This window comes from Larus michahellis, chromosome 2 (assembly GCF_964199755.1).
Source record: "Larus michahellis chromosome 2, bLarMic1.1, whole genome shotgun sequence".
In the NCBI taxonomy this organism is placed as follows: Eukaryota; Metazoa; Chordata; class Aves; order Charadriiformes; family Laridae; genus Larus; species Larus michahellis.
Genome location: NC_133897.1, coordinates 42312138 through 42329688, shown reverse-complemented (window position 1 = coordinate 42329688; position 17551 = coordinate 42312138). Strand labels below are relative to the sequence as shown.

Here is a 17551-nt window from a genome sequence, read left to right as displayed (position 1 = left end):
TAAAATTTACTCCAGTCCCCTATGCAATTTCCATAATTCTATATATTCCATTTCCATATTCCAAATTAATAAAATCCAGGTGAACTTACCTACAGTTTGGAGGAGGGTCTAATGTAATTTCTGCAAGTTCTTTCTGAATTCTTAAGAGAAAAAAAAAAATATTATCAGAACTTTTTTGCAATATATTTCTTTCAACTTTATGAACATTTCTATAGCAATCAATAATAATAAAATATAATTCTTACAATTTATGATGGAAAGCTGATGCTATAAGGTTTCATGAAACTGCTCAAGAAAACATTGAACTAAAAATCAAATCTCTTCTGAAAAACAAGCCTCCAATTTGGGACAAATTACACCATGAGCAGGCAAATCAAAAATCCCACTTTTCTGTAAGTCGGGGCTCTCAGTGCCTTTGCTCACACAACAATTAAATGTCTCATATACCCTCCTTCTCTATTTCCCCTCTGCCTCCACGCCTCTGTGCTGGTTTTGGCTGAGGGAGAGTTAATTTTCTTCATAGTACCTAGTATGGGGCTATGTTTTGGATTTGTGCTGGAAACAGTATTAATAATGCAGAGGTATTTTTGTTATTGCTGAGCAGTGCTTACACAAAATCAAGGCCTTTTCTGCTCCTCTCACCGCCCCACCCGCGAGTAGGCTGGGGATGCACAAGAAGTTGGGAGGAGACACAGCTGGGACAGCTGACCCCAGCTGACCAAAGGGCTATTCCATACCATATGATGTCATGCTTAGTATAGAAAGCTGGGGGAAGAAGGAAGGGGGAACGTTCAGAGTTATGGTGTTCCTCTTCCCAAGTAACCATTACATGTGATGCAGCCCTGATATCCTGGAGATGGCTGAACACCTGCCTGCCAGCGGGCAGTAGTGAATGCATGCCTTGTTTTGCTTTGCTTGCATGCACAGCTTTTGCTTTACCTATTAAACTGTCTTTAACTCAACCCACAAGTTTTTCCTCACTTTTACTGTTCTGATTCTCTCCCCCATTGCAACTGGGGGGAGCAAGCGAGCGGCTGCGTGGTGTTTAGTTGCCAGCTAAGGTTAAATACGACATCCTCATAGCTCTTGCTCACCAGAATACTTAACTTCTTAATGTATTCTGTACTGGCAGGGCAAAAAAGCCAGCTTCAGAGAATAGTTGTCTCAGCTTCCTGGAAATAGCCCATCCCAGTCTTCTCCATAACCTCCTCCTGAGTATCGAGGGGCTGCTAACAGGTCCCTCCAAAGCCTGTCCTCAAAGGGAATTGCTCCAGCTCCCTGGTCAGGCTGGGGACCTGCCGCTAGACCTGCTCCAACATGTGTCATCTTTGCACTGGGGGGCCCAAAATCGGGTACACATTATTCCAGACGCAATCTAATGAGGGCTGAGCAAAGGGAGATAAATCACGTTACCTACTGACTATGCTCCCGTTAATACAGCCCAGAAGGCAGTCAGTCTTCGTCGCTGCCTCACCTCGAGCTTGCTGTCTGCCAGGGCCCCCATGTCCTTCTCGGCAGAGCTGCCCCACAGCCTGCATCATTATGTGGGATTAGTCCTTCCCACATGCATGATGTTACGTTTCTCCTTGTTGAATTTCACAAGTTCCCTTTCAACTCTTGCTTGGAGGTCTCTCCGAGCAGTGGCCCTGCCCCTGTGTGTACCAACTGCTCCCCCCCAACTTGCTGTCACCTGCAAACTTGAGAGTGCGCTCTGCCATATCCTCCAGCTCACCGATGAAGACGTGAAGCTGGGCAGGTCTCCAGCACAGATCCCAGCAGTACTGAACTCGTTACAGGCATCCTGCTGGAGGTCTTCTTCCAGGCAGAGCAATTTTGTTGTTAAGGATTTCTGGGTATTCCCAGGCTGATGATCCCATGCCAAGTACTTGATTTCCTGATCTATGCCACATCTGGCAATACAGGCTCTTTTCCGTTATACCAGTGTCTACATGAGAACCAGTATATCTGCCTCTGAAGAAATTTAAACATGCAGAGTAGGAGTTTACAGAGTTCCCAAAGGAACTTGTAGGAGGTTACAGTTCCCAAAGACTTGCCAGAGTATGATGCCATAAGCAGGACTGCAATGGCCACCTTACCTATAAACTATACCCAGGGCTTTTCCAAAGTCTACTTCAGTGCAAAAACATTAACATTTAGAAGGAGGAAGGAAAAGAAAAACAGTTAAATGTACCCTCAGTATTTTCTTCTTCCCATCTCCTTCATGGGATTTCACGTACAGGAGCAAACTGCTATTCCTGTTATTCCGTACACTAAGAAAGAAAACCTGCACAATAATACCACTGAAATTCCTGAGATGCATGCTAAAGCCACAACCCAAAATTTCAGGCCTGACCTGAAGTACACACATATCTTGTTAAAAATGACTGCCACCCATTTTGCACACAAGCAAAGAAAATGGTTTATCAAAATAAACATTCAGTTACATTGGCATATATAACATAAAAATGAGCAGTCTGATTCTCTATATGTTAAGATCCAAACACAATCTTACATGCTAAGGAGTCTCACAGCCACTATCAAAATTCCCCTTATGCCACTATGAGTTGATTTTATGGCTATAATGAATAAATGAACCAAAGGAAGTAGAGAAACCCTAATCCTTTATCATTCACAGTCTGAAATAATTAGGACACACGTGGGCAAGATTTATAGGTAGAGGTAATAATCATTTATTAGACCACCGACATCACTGAAAAGATAAAAACACTCTTTCAGATGCTTAGCTTTTCTTTTAACCTCTATGCACTCCATACATACACACACACACTAGTTACTTCTGTAGAGGGGGAGAAATTCAATGTTTATTTGCTTTTTCTACTCATTGAAATATTTGCATCTCCAGTACATCCAATTTCCCCAATAAATATCATTCCTTTCTTTTAAAAATACAGGCACGGGCTGCTTAATCAATATTTGCAGCAAGTCATTGTAGTAACGCTGAAAATCCACCACATTTTTTAAAAGGGAAAATCCAATCGGTGAAGCCTAAACACAATGAACATGTTGCTTTTAAAAAGTTACTCCATTTAAAAAAGCGTAACAGTTCACACCTTTTAGAAGGGAGATCTTGCAAGTGTGGGAGCTGCTTAAAATATTTCTTCTGTATATGACAAATTTCTACTGTGTTTTTGAAAAGTATTCTATCACAAATTCGAATAATAGAAAACCTACATAGCATGGAATCTTCAATTTCATGTTTAATGTGTTGTTTTGCTTTTTCTGCCTTTTGGGAAGTTACAGAATGATGGCATTGAACTTCTATAGAGACAGAGATTACTCCTTTGCTTTACAAATATCAGTAAGAGCAGCTAATATTTCACTGCACTACGATGAGTCCGAGACGCATCAAGAATGGATTGACAAGTGCAGCTTAAGTCCTAGATCAAAAACCTTATATTCTTCCTCCTAAATCCTAGCCCATGTCCCTTCCATTCTGAAAACAAAAGGGTGTACAGAGCTCTCTCCTTTTCTCCTTCTATTCTAGTTCAACCCAAAATTTCTACCTTCCAATGCCGAGAGCACTAAAATGGTCCTTTTTCAAGCTTTTCTGTGATTGAGCAAAGAAGAACAAAATACCTTTCAACTTTGAGCGATAAAAATTGATCAGATGGTACTTTCTATTTATGTTCAAAAGTCCTAATTGCTTTTGCAAGCATCTAAGATAAAGAGATGTTTCATTCATGATTATTTTTATACAAACAAGATACAACATACCAATACGATTCTGTCCATCAGTTGTTCTGCAGCAAGTTGTCTGTGTTTATCCTCCTGCTCTGTGGCATCCCAAACTAAAATTAATGTATACCTTACACCCCTTTTGTTGCAACCTTAATTTACCTTGCATTCATGCTGAGAGCACGTTCATAACCAGCTTCTGTAGAGCAGCTGAGACGCCATAGCTTGTTCACATGGCACAGCATTCAAAGTTACAATTAAATCGTCAGACAACGTCCCAGAGCGCCTTGCACTGATAGAGACCTCCAATGTGCAAGCTGGCCTTTGTCTGCACGAGTTATTCCACTGCCCTGGCACTTGTTTCATATCTCCATTGAGTTGCCCTCAGAATCTGGCATAGGAGAGGATGTGCCTCATTTCCTTCGCTGACCACAGAGGGTTCACCGCAAGAACATGTGGCCTCTGGCAACAAAACATTTTTTGCAGGGTCCTTTCTGGCATCTCTTTCCTTGGATCTTCTGCCCCACTAGTTATGTTTAGCTATGTCAGAGAGGCCAAATTAAAATCATTATATATATCTGGTTTATATTTAAACTAATGACATACCGGTTTACTATATAGTGGGGAGTGGGGTGATGGCAGGGGGAAAAGCCCTTGCTAGTAATCAAAGCCCTGGGCTGTACACATAGGACGTTTAATTTGCAACGTCAGATCTGATAATCTTTGTTTGGTCTCAGAGAAGTCATTTGACCTCTCTGTCTCTCATATATATATATACACAAACACATAAAAATATTTTACCCCTCCATTTTACTAACAGAAAAGAACAAACATAGCTGCCTTCCAGTTATAGTGCAAAGGTTAATCTACCCATAAATTCAGAAGCATGAAAGTACATTGTGGATTTCAAATATTATTAATTCTCACAGACACATATTTACTACTGTTCCAAGCCTAGGGGGACTGAGTGTTGTTTCCTTCATGAAACAGTTAAAAGTTCTCTAAAGCTAAGAGAGAACTGAACATGTCAGAGAATTTCCCAATATGATTAATAGGAAAAGAGGCAAAATAAAGGACTATATGACAATGAGGTATTTTTATCATGTCTACTTTTCTAAAATACATGCCTCTTTACCCATAAAAGCCCGGTGAACAAATAGACCATTCTGAAGAATATGCTATTTAGAAAATACTAAGAAATGCAACCACTGTTATGTATTTCAATCTTATATAAACTGTGACTGAGCAGGAAACTGATCTAAAGATGTTTAGATTCATGTTGGAGGAAAAGAAATATTCTCGCCTCCATGCTAGATGCACAATAAATGACAAGGATATTTCTTATAAGAAGCCGCACTCCATATTTTGCCGTCATATTCAACATGCTGAATATAATTCCCAGATTCCTTGAAAATAGTGCTGTGATAAACTTCTCTGAGAAAAAGAGAAGGGGGGAAAAAAGCTAATTTTTATTTTGTTGAATTTACAATAAATTTAATCCATTACCTATTTGCTACTCCTTAAGGTTGTAACTTCTTTCAATAAAGAAAGGCAAAGGTTACAACTAAAGTTTTAAAGTTCACAATTCATTGTAGGCACAGATAGTTATAAAAAAAAATCCAAGACTGGACACAGACGTTGACAGATTTTCAACTATCAACTTCAGGAGCCAAGCAAAACAATACATTTATTTGTTGAGCTACTGTCAGCCAAGAATGGTTACACTTCTCTCAATTCAAAGGTCATGCTAAGATTTGCTACTTAAGAGGTAACAAGATGCCTGCTGTTTTCAAGGACAGCAATTCAATTCCGTGTCTGAACTGTAATTGTGATATGCAGTGAGTTTCTCAATCTTGACATGTTAGGTAAGAAAGGTTGCTATTTAAGGTGATGCCCTCCGGGTGAAAAAAAACTGAAGGACCAGTGCACTGTATGACATATGCTGTAAGCTATTACCCCTGTATAGCAGCTAGTCCTAAAAGTATTAACAGAGAAGGACAGCGTGTGATGGCATTCTGCCTTCTTCATGCAATGCTAACAGAAGAAACTCCCTATCTTAAAAATCTTACTCAAATACGAATTCAAGCGGTTTCATATAGCCTCCATAATCAGATCGTTTCAGAAAGCAGTAAGCTGCAGGAGTAATATATGCATACATAAGACATGGTAGCAGTTTACTTTTACACAAGCAGAAGTCAGCATACTGCTAAATCTTGTTTTATATAAAACCTAATGCTACTGAAAATTCTTTAAATCTAATTGACTACATAAACATACAAATAAAAACCAGAAGTATTCCAAATACAGATGCACAAATCTTCATTCTAATCCAAGATATACCGTAGGTATCATAATGTAATCCAAAAGTACTGTGACTACAATTCCATATGCGTGAAAAAGCTTTCCAAGTGAGAAAACATGACTTCCAAACTCAGGTTAGAATCAAGTCTGCAGTCTGCGGCTTCAGCTTCAGTGCTACGTTAACTTGCTGGTGTTCTCGGCTTTAAACAGGAATTAAGGAATCGTGACCAAAGCTGCAACTATGGTGCACTCCGTTGTTTGGGGTTTTTACTGATTTTAGCAGAGTTAAATCCTTTAACTATAATGGAGTTGTTAGAGGGAATCGCATAGTGAAACACTTAAGTGAAGATTATTGTGACTTTAGAGTAATGCCACACAAACCCACAGAATTCAAAAGCTAGAAAATGAAAGAGTTGCTAAGCATATATTCAGTCTTTTTTCGCCAGGACAGCTAAATTACTTCAATTTATTTCAATTTTTAAAAGATCACTTTTTAACATGGTCAAGAATAAATTTACCCCTGAAGGAGTATAGCCTTATTCCTGCACTATTTTTCACTTGTAAAGAACAAAAATAATAATATTACTATGACGATACTTTATGCAGACAGTTTCTGTAATACTTATCACGTATTGAGGACTCTGCCATTTTCCTGCCTTCATGTTACTGCTTTCCTTTTTTTCCCCCCTCTACTTTAATTTCTGATTTTCCTTTCTTGAGGCATTGCTGATTTTGATTAAATTTTTAAAATTTCTTCATTTTAATTAAAAAGCAAAGAAACAAAACCTGTAATATGAAAACCTGGCCAGATTAAGAATGTTTGTAGAAATGTAATCCCAGTGACAAAATACTGAATACAAAAAAAAAAGAATTAAAAAAAATCATGATACTATTAAAATACTCTGTTACTATAAAAACTGTTGTTGTGATCCTTCCACAAAGTGCTATGACAATCAGCACTCCTAAAATACATCTTTTTTCAAAAAAAATTACTTATTGTGCACATATCTACAGAACTCTTATAAATCATCTCAGCTTTTAAAATGCATAATCAAAGGCTTTCCTTCAATATTAGTACACATGTGAAACTGGCTTTAGAGTCTAACTGGCAAACGTACTGATGTCAGCAACTGGCATAATTAGTTTCAGCAGAACCATAAGCAGATATGATTAAACTTTAAAAGGTTGAAGTAATTTTTATCACTGTGAAACGCATGTTGATAAAAGCTCTAAGCTTTGAAGATACAAAGCTAAGATTAATAGACCAATTTCTGACATATCGTTATTAATTTTTTAATTGGATAGCGTCCGCAGGCCCTCGTCAGAATTGTGGCGTCATTACATTAGGCATAGTACAAAGTTCAGGACACACAGACTCTTTTCTAAAGATGTTAAAAACTAGGTTTTTATGACCTTAGAAGTCACAGCTAGTCCCATATTCCTAATATTTAAAAAAGAACATTTAAAAAAGAACAATAGCAGGAAGGAGACAAAAGAGAAGAAGGCCAGAAACCATAACGGCTGTGAGGATTAACTACATGAATAACATCATGGTCTGAAATGAAAGCTATTTATTTTTTTCCTTTTAGTCATAAAAGAAAACATGGACAGGCTTTGCTGGCCATCCTGTAAATGATATGACTCGGTAATCTCCTAATAGCGTCATAGTAGGAATGGGTCTTCACAATTCACAACATTTCACCGGGGAAGAAACAAAAAGGAAGGCAGGCTAGCTGTAAGGAAGGTGTCTATGGCAGAAGAAAAACATGACAATACCTCACTGGAAAGACATAATAGACTTCAGTTCAGAAAAGTATGTAAATGGTAAGGGACAGATTAAGCCAAGAAAAAGACTTGGATCCTGAAGAGATGTACACACAGGTTTATATACTGGTATCTAGGGACTACTACTACATGCATATGTTATAAATTATGGCAACAGGGCCTTGATGCTTCTCCTTTACCACCGCACCATAGCGGCACAACTCTAATGTTTTTTCTTGTACTTTGCATGGCCTTGAATTAGCAAAGAAACAGGATTTGGTAATTCTGCATCAAGACAGCCTGCAGAATTGGTCTCTTGTCAGATTATTTTAGAAGTGTTTTTTAACTTCAATCACTATAATCCTATTTGAATTCTGTTGCCTAGACTAACACCCCTACGTGTACTAATGGAGCAATACTAAGCTGTAAATTCCTGTTGTCAGGTCCAAGCAAGACAATCGTTATCTGGAGATTGACATGATAGCATAGAATAATTTAAATAGCTGTTCTACAAACCCACCTTTCCTCTCAAGCACAAAAAGAGAAGGAAAAGAAATGGGTATTAAACCAGACCACCGTTTAAAGTAATGAAACCAGCATGTATTTGTTGTTCACTCAAATATTTCTGACCTGACCATCTGGGAAAAGGAAACGCAGTACTTTACAGCAATAGGTATTACGGTAGTCCTAACATGCTGAGTTACTGAACTGTCTGAAATGTTTATGGTTAATTAACTGTAAGTTACACTGACAAGTTTCAACATCAGTCATATATACACATACAGAGATATATTTTATAAGGCTACAAAACTGTCTGAGTTTTACTAGCAATAAAAAAATGTCAGCTTTTATCATGCAAGCTACTATTAAAACCATGTGAAAGAACCAATCTGTCAAAGAAAGGAAAAAAGTATACAGGTCTCATTATTGTGACCAGTCTCAAAAGGCTATTACACTGACATAGTAGTGTTATAATAAAACAATAAGAAAATTAATACACTCAGTCAATACATACATCTGATGGCCAGCTGAAAAAAAGAGAAAGGAAAATAAACAGCCAGAAAGAACACCGTACCTTTTAGCACTAGTTGACAGCTTAGCAGCCGTTTTGCTTGATATTTTGCCCTCTTTTTTCTTGGGTTGAACTTGCTCCCTTTCTTGTTCCTGCTGAACACCTTCACGCTGATCTCCATCAGAGCTGCCTCCGCTAGTGCTCGGACTATCATCAACTCTCTGCCCCTCTGTAGACATGGCAGATGATGCACTGAATAAAAAACAAAACAACAAAAGTTAGCTTTTTCGGAAGAAACTGTCCAATCGTATTTCTTACATGCCTTAAGGAAATAACACACGAGATTCACGTCTTCATCTTAACACATAATGCCTGTGTTACAGTACTTCAGTAATCTTAGTACTGAGGAGTTTTGCCATAAGCATCTTAACAACAATACAGGAGTTGGTCGTTTTAAACCCCACACCAAATAAATAATAAACCCTTATATATATGTAAAGCATGTTATTGTAGCTAAGCAGGAAACGTAATTCTGCAAGTATAATACCATTCCCTGTGAATGGTATTTTTTAACCACTTGGCAATATCATGAGTTCGCTATCTCATCACGATGCCACTGGTTCAAATCTAGCATAGTTCGTTAAAAACTGTTATCCCATACGAAATAAACCTGTGGGCTCATTCCAAGTCTATAATGTGGGTTTCCACATTACAAAATCCACATCTTGGCATGCTCGATGGAAACACTCACAGGACCAAAAGGCACTAACACAGGACTGTTTGTATTTACTAAAACGGTACGATTCTTGAGCGGTAAGTTACCAAGAGGATATAAGGAAGTTTTTTCCCCAACAAATTCTCTTCAGGCAACATGAGGCAACAAAGCTGTCAGAGAACACGAGCCACAAGAAATCTCAGTATGTTTCAGAAGTCAAGTTAATGCTTTATTTGCCCACTTCTGATACTAGTTAGCTATTTTCATTTCTTCCTTCATTTTAAATAGTATAACAATATGCCGACAGATGAGGAATTACAAGCCCACTGCTACAGCTGTCATGACTTCTCAAACTGTTCTAATGAAGGGCAGATGTCCATGAAAAACTCTTACTGAATTAGCATATGTGGTGGCAATGACTGTTAGAAAATTTTACAAAAAAAAACCACAACAACAAAACCCAGAAGGTTTTTTCCTTTAACTCCAAACCTGTAGTTTATATACATATTTTATATATCCTCCTCTAGAGATTTTAATAAAAGAACCACCTTCAAAGCACACAGGCCCAAACGTTACTTGCTTACACCCACGCAATCCCCATATATCTGGGTGGTTTTCTGATCGAATCTGTCTGAATCAAGAATTTCTCTTTCATACACAAAGAGTTTTAAATTGCTCTGAACTTTGACTTGCTTTTCCCCTTACCTACGTACAGACACCATCACAATTAAGAACAAAACTATTCACCTTGACTATTATATGTCTTATTACTCTCACAGGGGGGAATACTGAGATTGCAGGCTCAGATTCAACCACGCTCTTTCAGTGGATTAAACAAAGTTCATCTCCCTGCACGTATTCATGGAAAGAGACAGCAAAGGAAAAGTAAAATAACATCAATGCCAACAGGGTTATGTCGGTTATGTCAAAAAGGATGCTTTTTAAAAAGGCTGTGTTTTAATTACAGCTGCATGTAAGAAAATAAATTTAGTCCTCTTCTGCAAAAGCCTTACCAAGATCTAATTCTACCAAATAGTACATACCGTGGAATGGAAGAGCTAATCTTTTCAGGCATTATTGATACAATGCAGCTAACTTCAGGAGGAATTAGATCTTTTCTGTCTAATTTGTGAAGCTACACTGAAAGAGAAATCCGGAAGTATGGCATCGCTTCAAAACATTTAAATGCCAAAAGAAATAAAGAAACAGCAAGTAATAGCAGGTGATGGATATGTGACTAGGTTTACCTTAATCGGCTTAAGCTACATTTCGGATTTTATTATGGAAAAGAATATATAAATTTATATAAAAACACAACACCTAGCCTGCTCATTGAAGTAATTGAAATAATGTGTAGTTTGCATCCCAAAATTAAAGTACAAAAATTGTTCATTCTTAGAGAACAATTTTTCCTACGGAACAGCTGCAACATTATATTTAACATAATCCATATATTTACACAGGTTAATGTTTAGATGTTTACATCTGGTTGTCAGATGTTAAGATAAAAGCAACAGAAGATTTAGAGGTATTGAAACACGGAAGTATTGTATTCTGACAAGTCAAAATATGTATTTAATAACTATAATGCTATTTTGATAATTTTTTGACTATTTTATGTCTTTTATAAAAGACATTTTCTTTGCTTCTACATATAGCTAGAATACAATCTAATCTTTTTTTATAACACTTTTGATGGCCTTTATTTAGATTTTAGTTCTGATCTTTGCTTAATACATCTAATTTTAAAGAGAAAAATTCTTTTCACAATGACCATAGGCTTTAATACTGCAAGCCAGAAAGTTAAAAGCATATTTAATAAAGCTATGCGCATAGGACATCTGCTGTGAATAATCTTGGCTATAAATATTACTATTATCCAAAAACAACAGTATTCACTTCATAAGTTCAGGTTACTATCCAGCAGACAAACACTGTAACAGTAGCCCAGAGCATATAATTACTGTAACATGTAATGCCAGCATTTACAACAGGAAAATGCTTAAATCTGTCATTTGATGTCTGGCTAGTTTCTTGGGTTTTTTTCCTCTCCGATTCTTTCTCTGCTCCCCTTTCTGACATGCAGGCAGTTTTTTTCCCTGCCCTCTCCTCAAGATACCTGCAATTTTAGGAATTTTGCATAGTTCAAGGGGTGCTCAATATTGCAGTAAAAGTGTGTTTTAAAGGGCCTGAAGTCAGACACTTCAAACGTGGCCAAACTTAAAAGACAAACAAACACACGAACAAATAAGAGAATGGAAGAAAAAAAAATAATGAATTGAGGAGATGACACTGTCAGGAAAACATTTCACTGCCACAAACACAGAGAAAGAAATACAAGATACTCCTTGAAACTGGACAGCCATGAGTGTGTTTGCAACTGTCACACGGAGTGAGAGGAAAGACACACGATGTCCAGGTCCCTGGCTGCCAGGCTATTCTACATTCAGACGAGGGCTGCTAACCTCCCTGCCGTTCTGCTGAGAAAAACGAGCAGAGGGGACAAGGGAGGGAGCAAAAGGAGACTTAAAAGTCTCTCCCTTAACGTGAGATGATTCAGCAGAGACACAGATTACAAGTGTAACTACAACTATCAATTCTAAGTGAAGAGTGTTCAAAAGATCTTGCTTCTGTCGTATATATCCACTGGCACCTTCCCCTCCCTCCTCAAAAGGAAAAAAACCCAAACCACGACAAAAAAACCCAAACACCACTACCCTCAAAAAAAAAAAAAAATCCAGCAGTCAGGGACAGAGAGATCCTGGCAACGTGCAGACGGGTCCCAAGGGCGGCAGAGCTAGCGATGATGTCTTTCTAAAGCGGTCTTAATTTCCTATAAGCCAAGATAAATTGAATATTTCTGCAGGGTCCACGAAGAGCAGCAACAGCAGCAGCCGCCTTACTTCATCTTCATTAGAAACCGTAAAGGGCAAAAGGACCAAAACATCACCGGAGGAGATGCAGGAGGAGCCGGGAAGGGTCCGCCTCTGCGAGGGGCACCCGGAGGGAGGGGAGGGCACCCCCGGGCTCCCACGGCCCTGCCGCCGCGGGTGGGCATACAGGCGACCCGCCTGTCGTGGAGACCCGGCGTGCGGCATCGGGCCGTACCGGGGGGGACACATGGGCACCCACAAACACTACACGCACCCCCCTAACCGGGCCGGGGTGAGAAGTAGGAGCCAGCCGGGGGGAGGAGGAGGAGGAAGAGGAGACTGCGAGAGGAAGACGTCGGGGGCACATGAGGGAAGGGAGGGGGCTGGGCTGCGGGGCTCCCCGGGGCGCTCGGGGAGGTGGCGGGGGGGAAGGGGGAAAACCCCCCGAGGGGCTCCGGGACGGGACGCCCACCGCTCCGGCGGGTGGGGGGTATGGGGATGGTGCACCCCGGGGGGGCCGACAGGGGGTACCCCAGCGAGGGGGCGACCCAAGGGCGCAGTGAGTGCCGCGGGGACCGGGCGATCGTCCGGGGAGGGGTAGAGGCGGGGAGAAGCGGGGGTGGCCGCTGCTGCCGCCCGCAGCGGGGCAAGCAGGACAAATGGACACGGAAGAGTTGTCGAAGGGGTGTGGGGGTGCTGAGGAGCAATGGAGGCTGGAGCGATGAGCGGATGGATGGATGGAGCCGGGGGGGGGCGGGTGGGGGTGGGAGGGGGGTGATGAATCGGCGGCAGAGATGCCGAGGTGGCGGGGGGCGGCCGGGACTGTTGTTAAGAAAGGGCACGGCCGGGGATGACAAGGTGGGGGGGCGGGAAGGGGGAGGGGGTACCAGGCAGCGCCGGGGGGGTGCGGGGAGTGGAAGGGAGATGAAGGATAAAGATAGAGAGCGAGGGTTAAACGGGGGGGGGAGGGGGAGCGGAGGGACGACAGGGGGTGGCTACCGTGAGGGAGGGATGGCGAGGGACGGGGGGGGGGGGGGCGGGGGGAAAGGGAGGCAGACAGGAGGGGGGGGCAGAGGTGCTCCTCGGGAGGGACGGGGCGGGGGGAGGGGGGGGACACGGGGACACCGCTGCTACCTGCAGGCGAGCGCAGGTCGGTCTGTCTCTCTCTCTCTCGCTGGTGCCGGGCACAGGCTGCGGGACGATCCGCCGCGGGTCGCCCCGACTCTGGCCAGGCGCGGGGCTGAGAAGGAGCTGCAGCCGCTCACTGAGTCATCAGCCCGCTCCGCTCCTCGCCCGCTCCTTCCTTCCCCTCCCGGCTCAGCAGCAGCGGCGGCCGCTGCTCCTCCCGCCGCCGCCGCTCGCTGCCCCCACTGCCCGAAGAGAAGTGAAGCCGCCGCCGACGCGCGCGCACGCGCGCCCCCGCCTCCGCCGCGCGCGCGCCCCCGCCCGCCCGGCCAGCGCCGCGCGCGCGCGCGTCCCCGCCGCCAGCCAATTAGCCCGGGCGCTCGCTGGTCCTCCGAGGGAGGGGCACGGGGGGGGGGGGTGAGTGGGCGGGGGCGCGCGCGCGCTTTCGGCGAGGGGGCGGGCGGAGGGGGGAGGAGACAGGGAGGGGGAAAGTGACAGGCGGGCGGGGATGGGGCGCGCGCCCGCGGGGGCCGTTGGAGGCCGCGCGCCGCCGGGCCGGGGAGGGGGGGGTGGGGGGAAGAGAAGAGCCGCCGTCGGGAGCGCGCGTTAAAGGGAAGCCCCGGGGGGGGGCGCTGGGCAGGGTGAACGGGGCCGAGCAGGAAGGAGGCGTGAGGGGATGGTAGGGGTCAGGGTACCCGGCCCGCTCCCCTCCCGCGGACGGGTCACCGCGGGTTCCCCCCGCCCTCGCCGCGAAGGTCCCCGGGAGGGGGCGGCCGGGCAGGCCGAGACCGGGCAGGGGGGCGCGGGGGCCGGTATCAACTTTCTTGGCTCTTCTCGTCTTTTTCGGGTTCTTTGTTCCCCCCCGCCGGCCCGCACCTCCCCGCCGCCTTTGTCTCCGCGCAGCCACCGCGTCTCCCAGCCTGAGGGAGCAGCCGGGGGCAGGGCCGGTGCCCCCCCGGGGAGCGAAGGGTCCGGGCGGGGAGGTTGAGAGGGGGGAAGGAGGAGATACCTGGTGAAGGGTCGGTGCGGGGGGCACACGGCGCTTTCCCCAGCACGGAAAGAGGGGCCGGGGCCGGCGCTTCGTGTTTGTCGGACTTGGGTGTTTGTCGTGGCAGTTTGGGCCGCAAGGGCCACCGCGTCGCGATAGCAGGGGGTGGCGGGACAAACAGCCCCCCCCTTCCCCCTCCCCGGCCGCTAACGAGATGGGATGGTGACGTGCAGCATCCCAGTTGGAGATGGGTGCTGTAGCGTGATGGCAGGCGGGTAAATGGGTCTGGCCTCCCACGCGAGTCGGCGTTCCCTCCGTGGCAAGCATCGCAATGAGGAACGGGAGAGGCCGAGGCAGAGCTATGCTGAAACGTTGCGTGTTTAGCACGGATGACATTAACCTGGAACAAACCAAACCTCTGACAGAGCTGGCTGTCAGGTAACCGGCTGCGCTGGCCTAACTGGGAGACTTGTGTCCCTGCGCTGATCCTGCTGCTTTCATCTTTACATAACGTGCAGTTTATGCTTAGCTACGTTACGTAAACTTTTACCACCTCAAACTTGCCTTCGTCTAACAGGGAAATAACAGCAGCCAAGGGTAAAGGAGTAATGGGAAGTCAAAATATTTTCCCCCTTTTAACAACGAAAAGGAGTTTAAAAATTTTATTTTCACCATTCCACATGCACAAGGAAAAGTTTCTCCCTGCTTGAGCTGTGAAGTATTGTACTTTTTCTGACTCATGGTTACGGTGTAGGTGGAGTCCGTGCCACCAAACATACAGAAATTGAGAACTTGAAGCACTGCTGAGATATTTAAGGATTAGAAGAATTATTGGCAACTGCTCTCGTGTTATATCCAGACAACAGAAGTGATTTTTTTCAGTTTCCCTGTACATACAATGAATCTTTTTCTTTGTTGAGTAATTGTTTTGAAATTACTTGGTTTATTGTCTCTTCCTATTTCTGTGTTAAATAATCCCAGTGACATTTTCACCTAAACTTAAAAATACTGCAGTCAGCTAGTTCTTCCTATTTCGTGTACAAGATATCGTCCTGCTTCTGGTGAACTCATGGAGAAAAGCTCCTAATGTCAGCTAGGTGCTAGCACACATTGACTTCTCACAAGGACTAATTACTTTGTAATTAACAGAATAGGATGCATTAAAATCCTTTAAAGAATGCAGATCTTCTGCAAGTAATGCTTCTCTTGGTGCTGAAAGCCTGCTGGCTGCATTGCACACTCTTGACATCAGGGTCCCCTTTTCTGAAATCACTTAAGTCATGCCTTCTCCTTTCAGTCATCCCAAAACAAACCTCCTGAAAACCATCCAGGAAGTGATAAAATTCACTTCTAAATGAGTCTTCTACCGTATTTCCTTAATGTTGCTCTGATTGCTTAAAGGTGCCTTAACGGAGGCATAAATTTTCCTGTTCTAATACCCTGTCTATTGAAACTCCACAGCCCGTGTCAGAATTTCACTTCAGTGACAATCCGGTGTGCTTCATTATAGTCCTCCTTTTCTCCTAGGATCCACAGGAAGCACAGGGAGAGAAGCTCAGTGAATGGCCTAATTCAGACAGGGGTAGGATGGGGCCATACAGTGTCCCAGAATCTGGGTCATAAATTCCCGGTGCCAAAAAAATCAAGAGAGCGCTGAAGTGTTCCAGCACCAAGTGAAGGGTTTGAGTCATCAAGAGGCAGGCCGTGATTTTTCTTTTGGTGTGTAACCTCTGGCCCAAAGCCCTAAGTGGTAGGGCTTAAGTTAAGGAAGACTAAACTAGGGAGAAGGTTTGTACTGCTTCATGACTAGAACATGCACACTGAGGTGTGCCCTGTGATTTTAAAAGTGGACGTTTTGAATGAGCCCTACCTACGCAGTGTAAAGAGAATAGGGCAGGGTAGTCAGCTGCTCCCAGTTTTGTCCTTTTGACCTTTCAAAATAACATGTTTGGCCCTCGGATGTTAAAGGTTGCATAATATTGTATAATTCAAAATCCTTTGGAAGACTTTTGTAAGTTTGGATCATATAGGCTGAAATCCTGGCCCTTTTGAAGTGAGTAGCAATACTCCAGTGTTAGATTTCACCCATGCTGGAGTGATAAGGCACACAACATTACACTTTTTTTTCCTTTTCTTCTTCCTGCTTAGTTTAATGTGGTTTCTAAAAGCTGACGCTATTTACAACAGCGGATGCCTCCAAAACAACCTGAGTTCTTTACTCTCACAGAAGCTCGCAGCTTCCTCAGAGAGACACACCAGAGTTCAGCTCACCTGTTACAGACAGTCACACTTTAAGACTGTTACAGTTAAGGACACTTCTGTTAAGGCCTCTTGATTTAGAGTGTCTAAGGACAGATATGCCAATCAAAATTCATGAAGTTGGAGAAACTTGAGCCAAGTTTCCATTTAAAAGTGTGTCATTTAAAGAAGTATTGGATCAATTTAGATGTTTAGACTTACTTAGCTGTACTGAGATGTCATTTCTGGCAAGTTTTATCCATTTCTGTTCATCTAAAAAAACGGGGAAATTAAGTTATTGTTACACATCAAAATAAGAACTAGGAAAATGCAACTTTGAGATTTCTTCTGCATTTCTATTTATGAATTATTGTTCATCCCCTTTTAAAAGGACATGTCATTTTAATATTGCTATTTAAGTTGTTAAATGACTGTTGTGTTCATAATTTATCCCTGATAAAAAGTGATTGGTTTTCTGAGGTAGAGAAAAGACGAGGAATTCTTAACTGTGATACAGCTGAAAACATAACAGTACGTGTCTTGTGATAGCGTATCTCACTTTCAAAACTTTAATATTTTATTTTAAAGAGTGAGATGGAAATATTCAGTTGTCACATACACGCATACACACCATAGTGTGCCCTGTTGTACTGTCAGTCCCATTCAACCAAATCCTAATGAACCAGATCATTTCATCCATCATCTGAACTATTATTAGCCAAGGATTGGAGGAATGGGGACAAAGTTGCCTTTATTCATTCTTTACCTGATTCCACTTTTCAGCTCTGTGGGAGTTATCCCAGCCTGTGTCACTCCCCCCATTTCTTCCCTGCTGCTGG

The 17551-nt window shown here is 43.2% G+C and overlaps 1 protein-coding gene across 1 annotated transcript in view; it reads right to left on the bottom strand.

Annotated features, from left to right (window-relative positions):
* Positions 1–13763, bottom strand: part of LOC141738899 (ubiquitin-conjugating enzyme E2 E2) — a 223279-nt gene extending 209516 nt beyond the window's left edge. Inside the window, exons 1-3 of the mRNA XM_074575019.1 lie at positions 13496–13763; positions 8837–9025; positions 90–140 (exon numbers count right to left, since the gene is read on the bottom strand). Of these exons, the coding sequence (XP_074431120.1) occupies positions 90–140; positions 8837–9012 (227 nt within the window). The 5' untranslated portion in view covers positions 9013–9025; positions 13496–13763. The remainder of the gene's footprint in view (positions 1–89; positions 141–8836; positions 9026–13495) is intronic.
* Positions 13764–17551: the final 3788 nt, after the last annotated feature.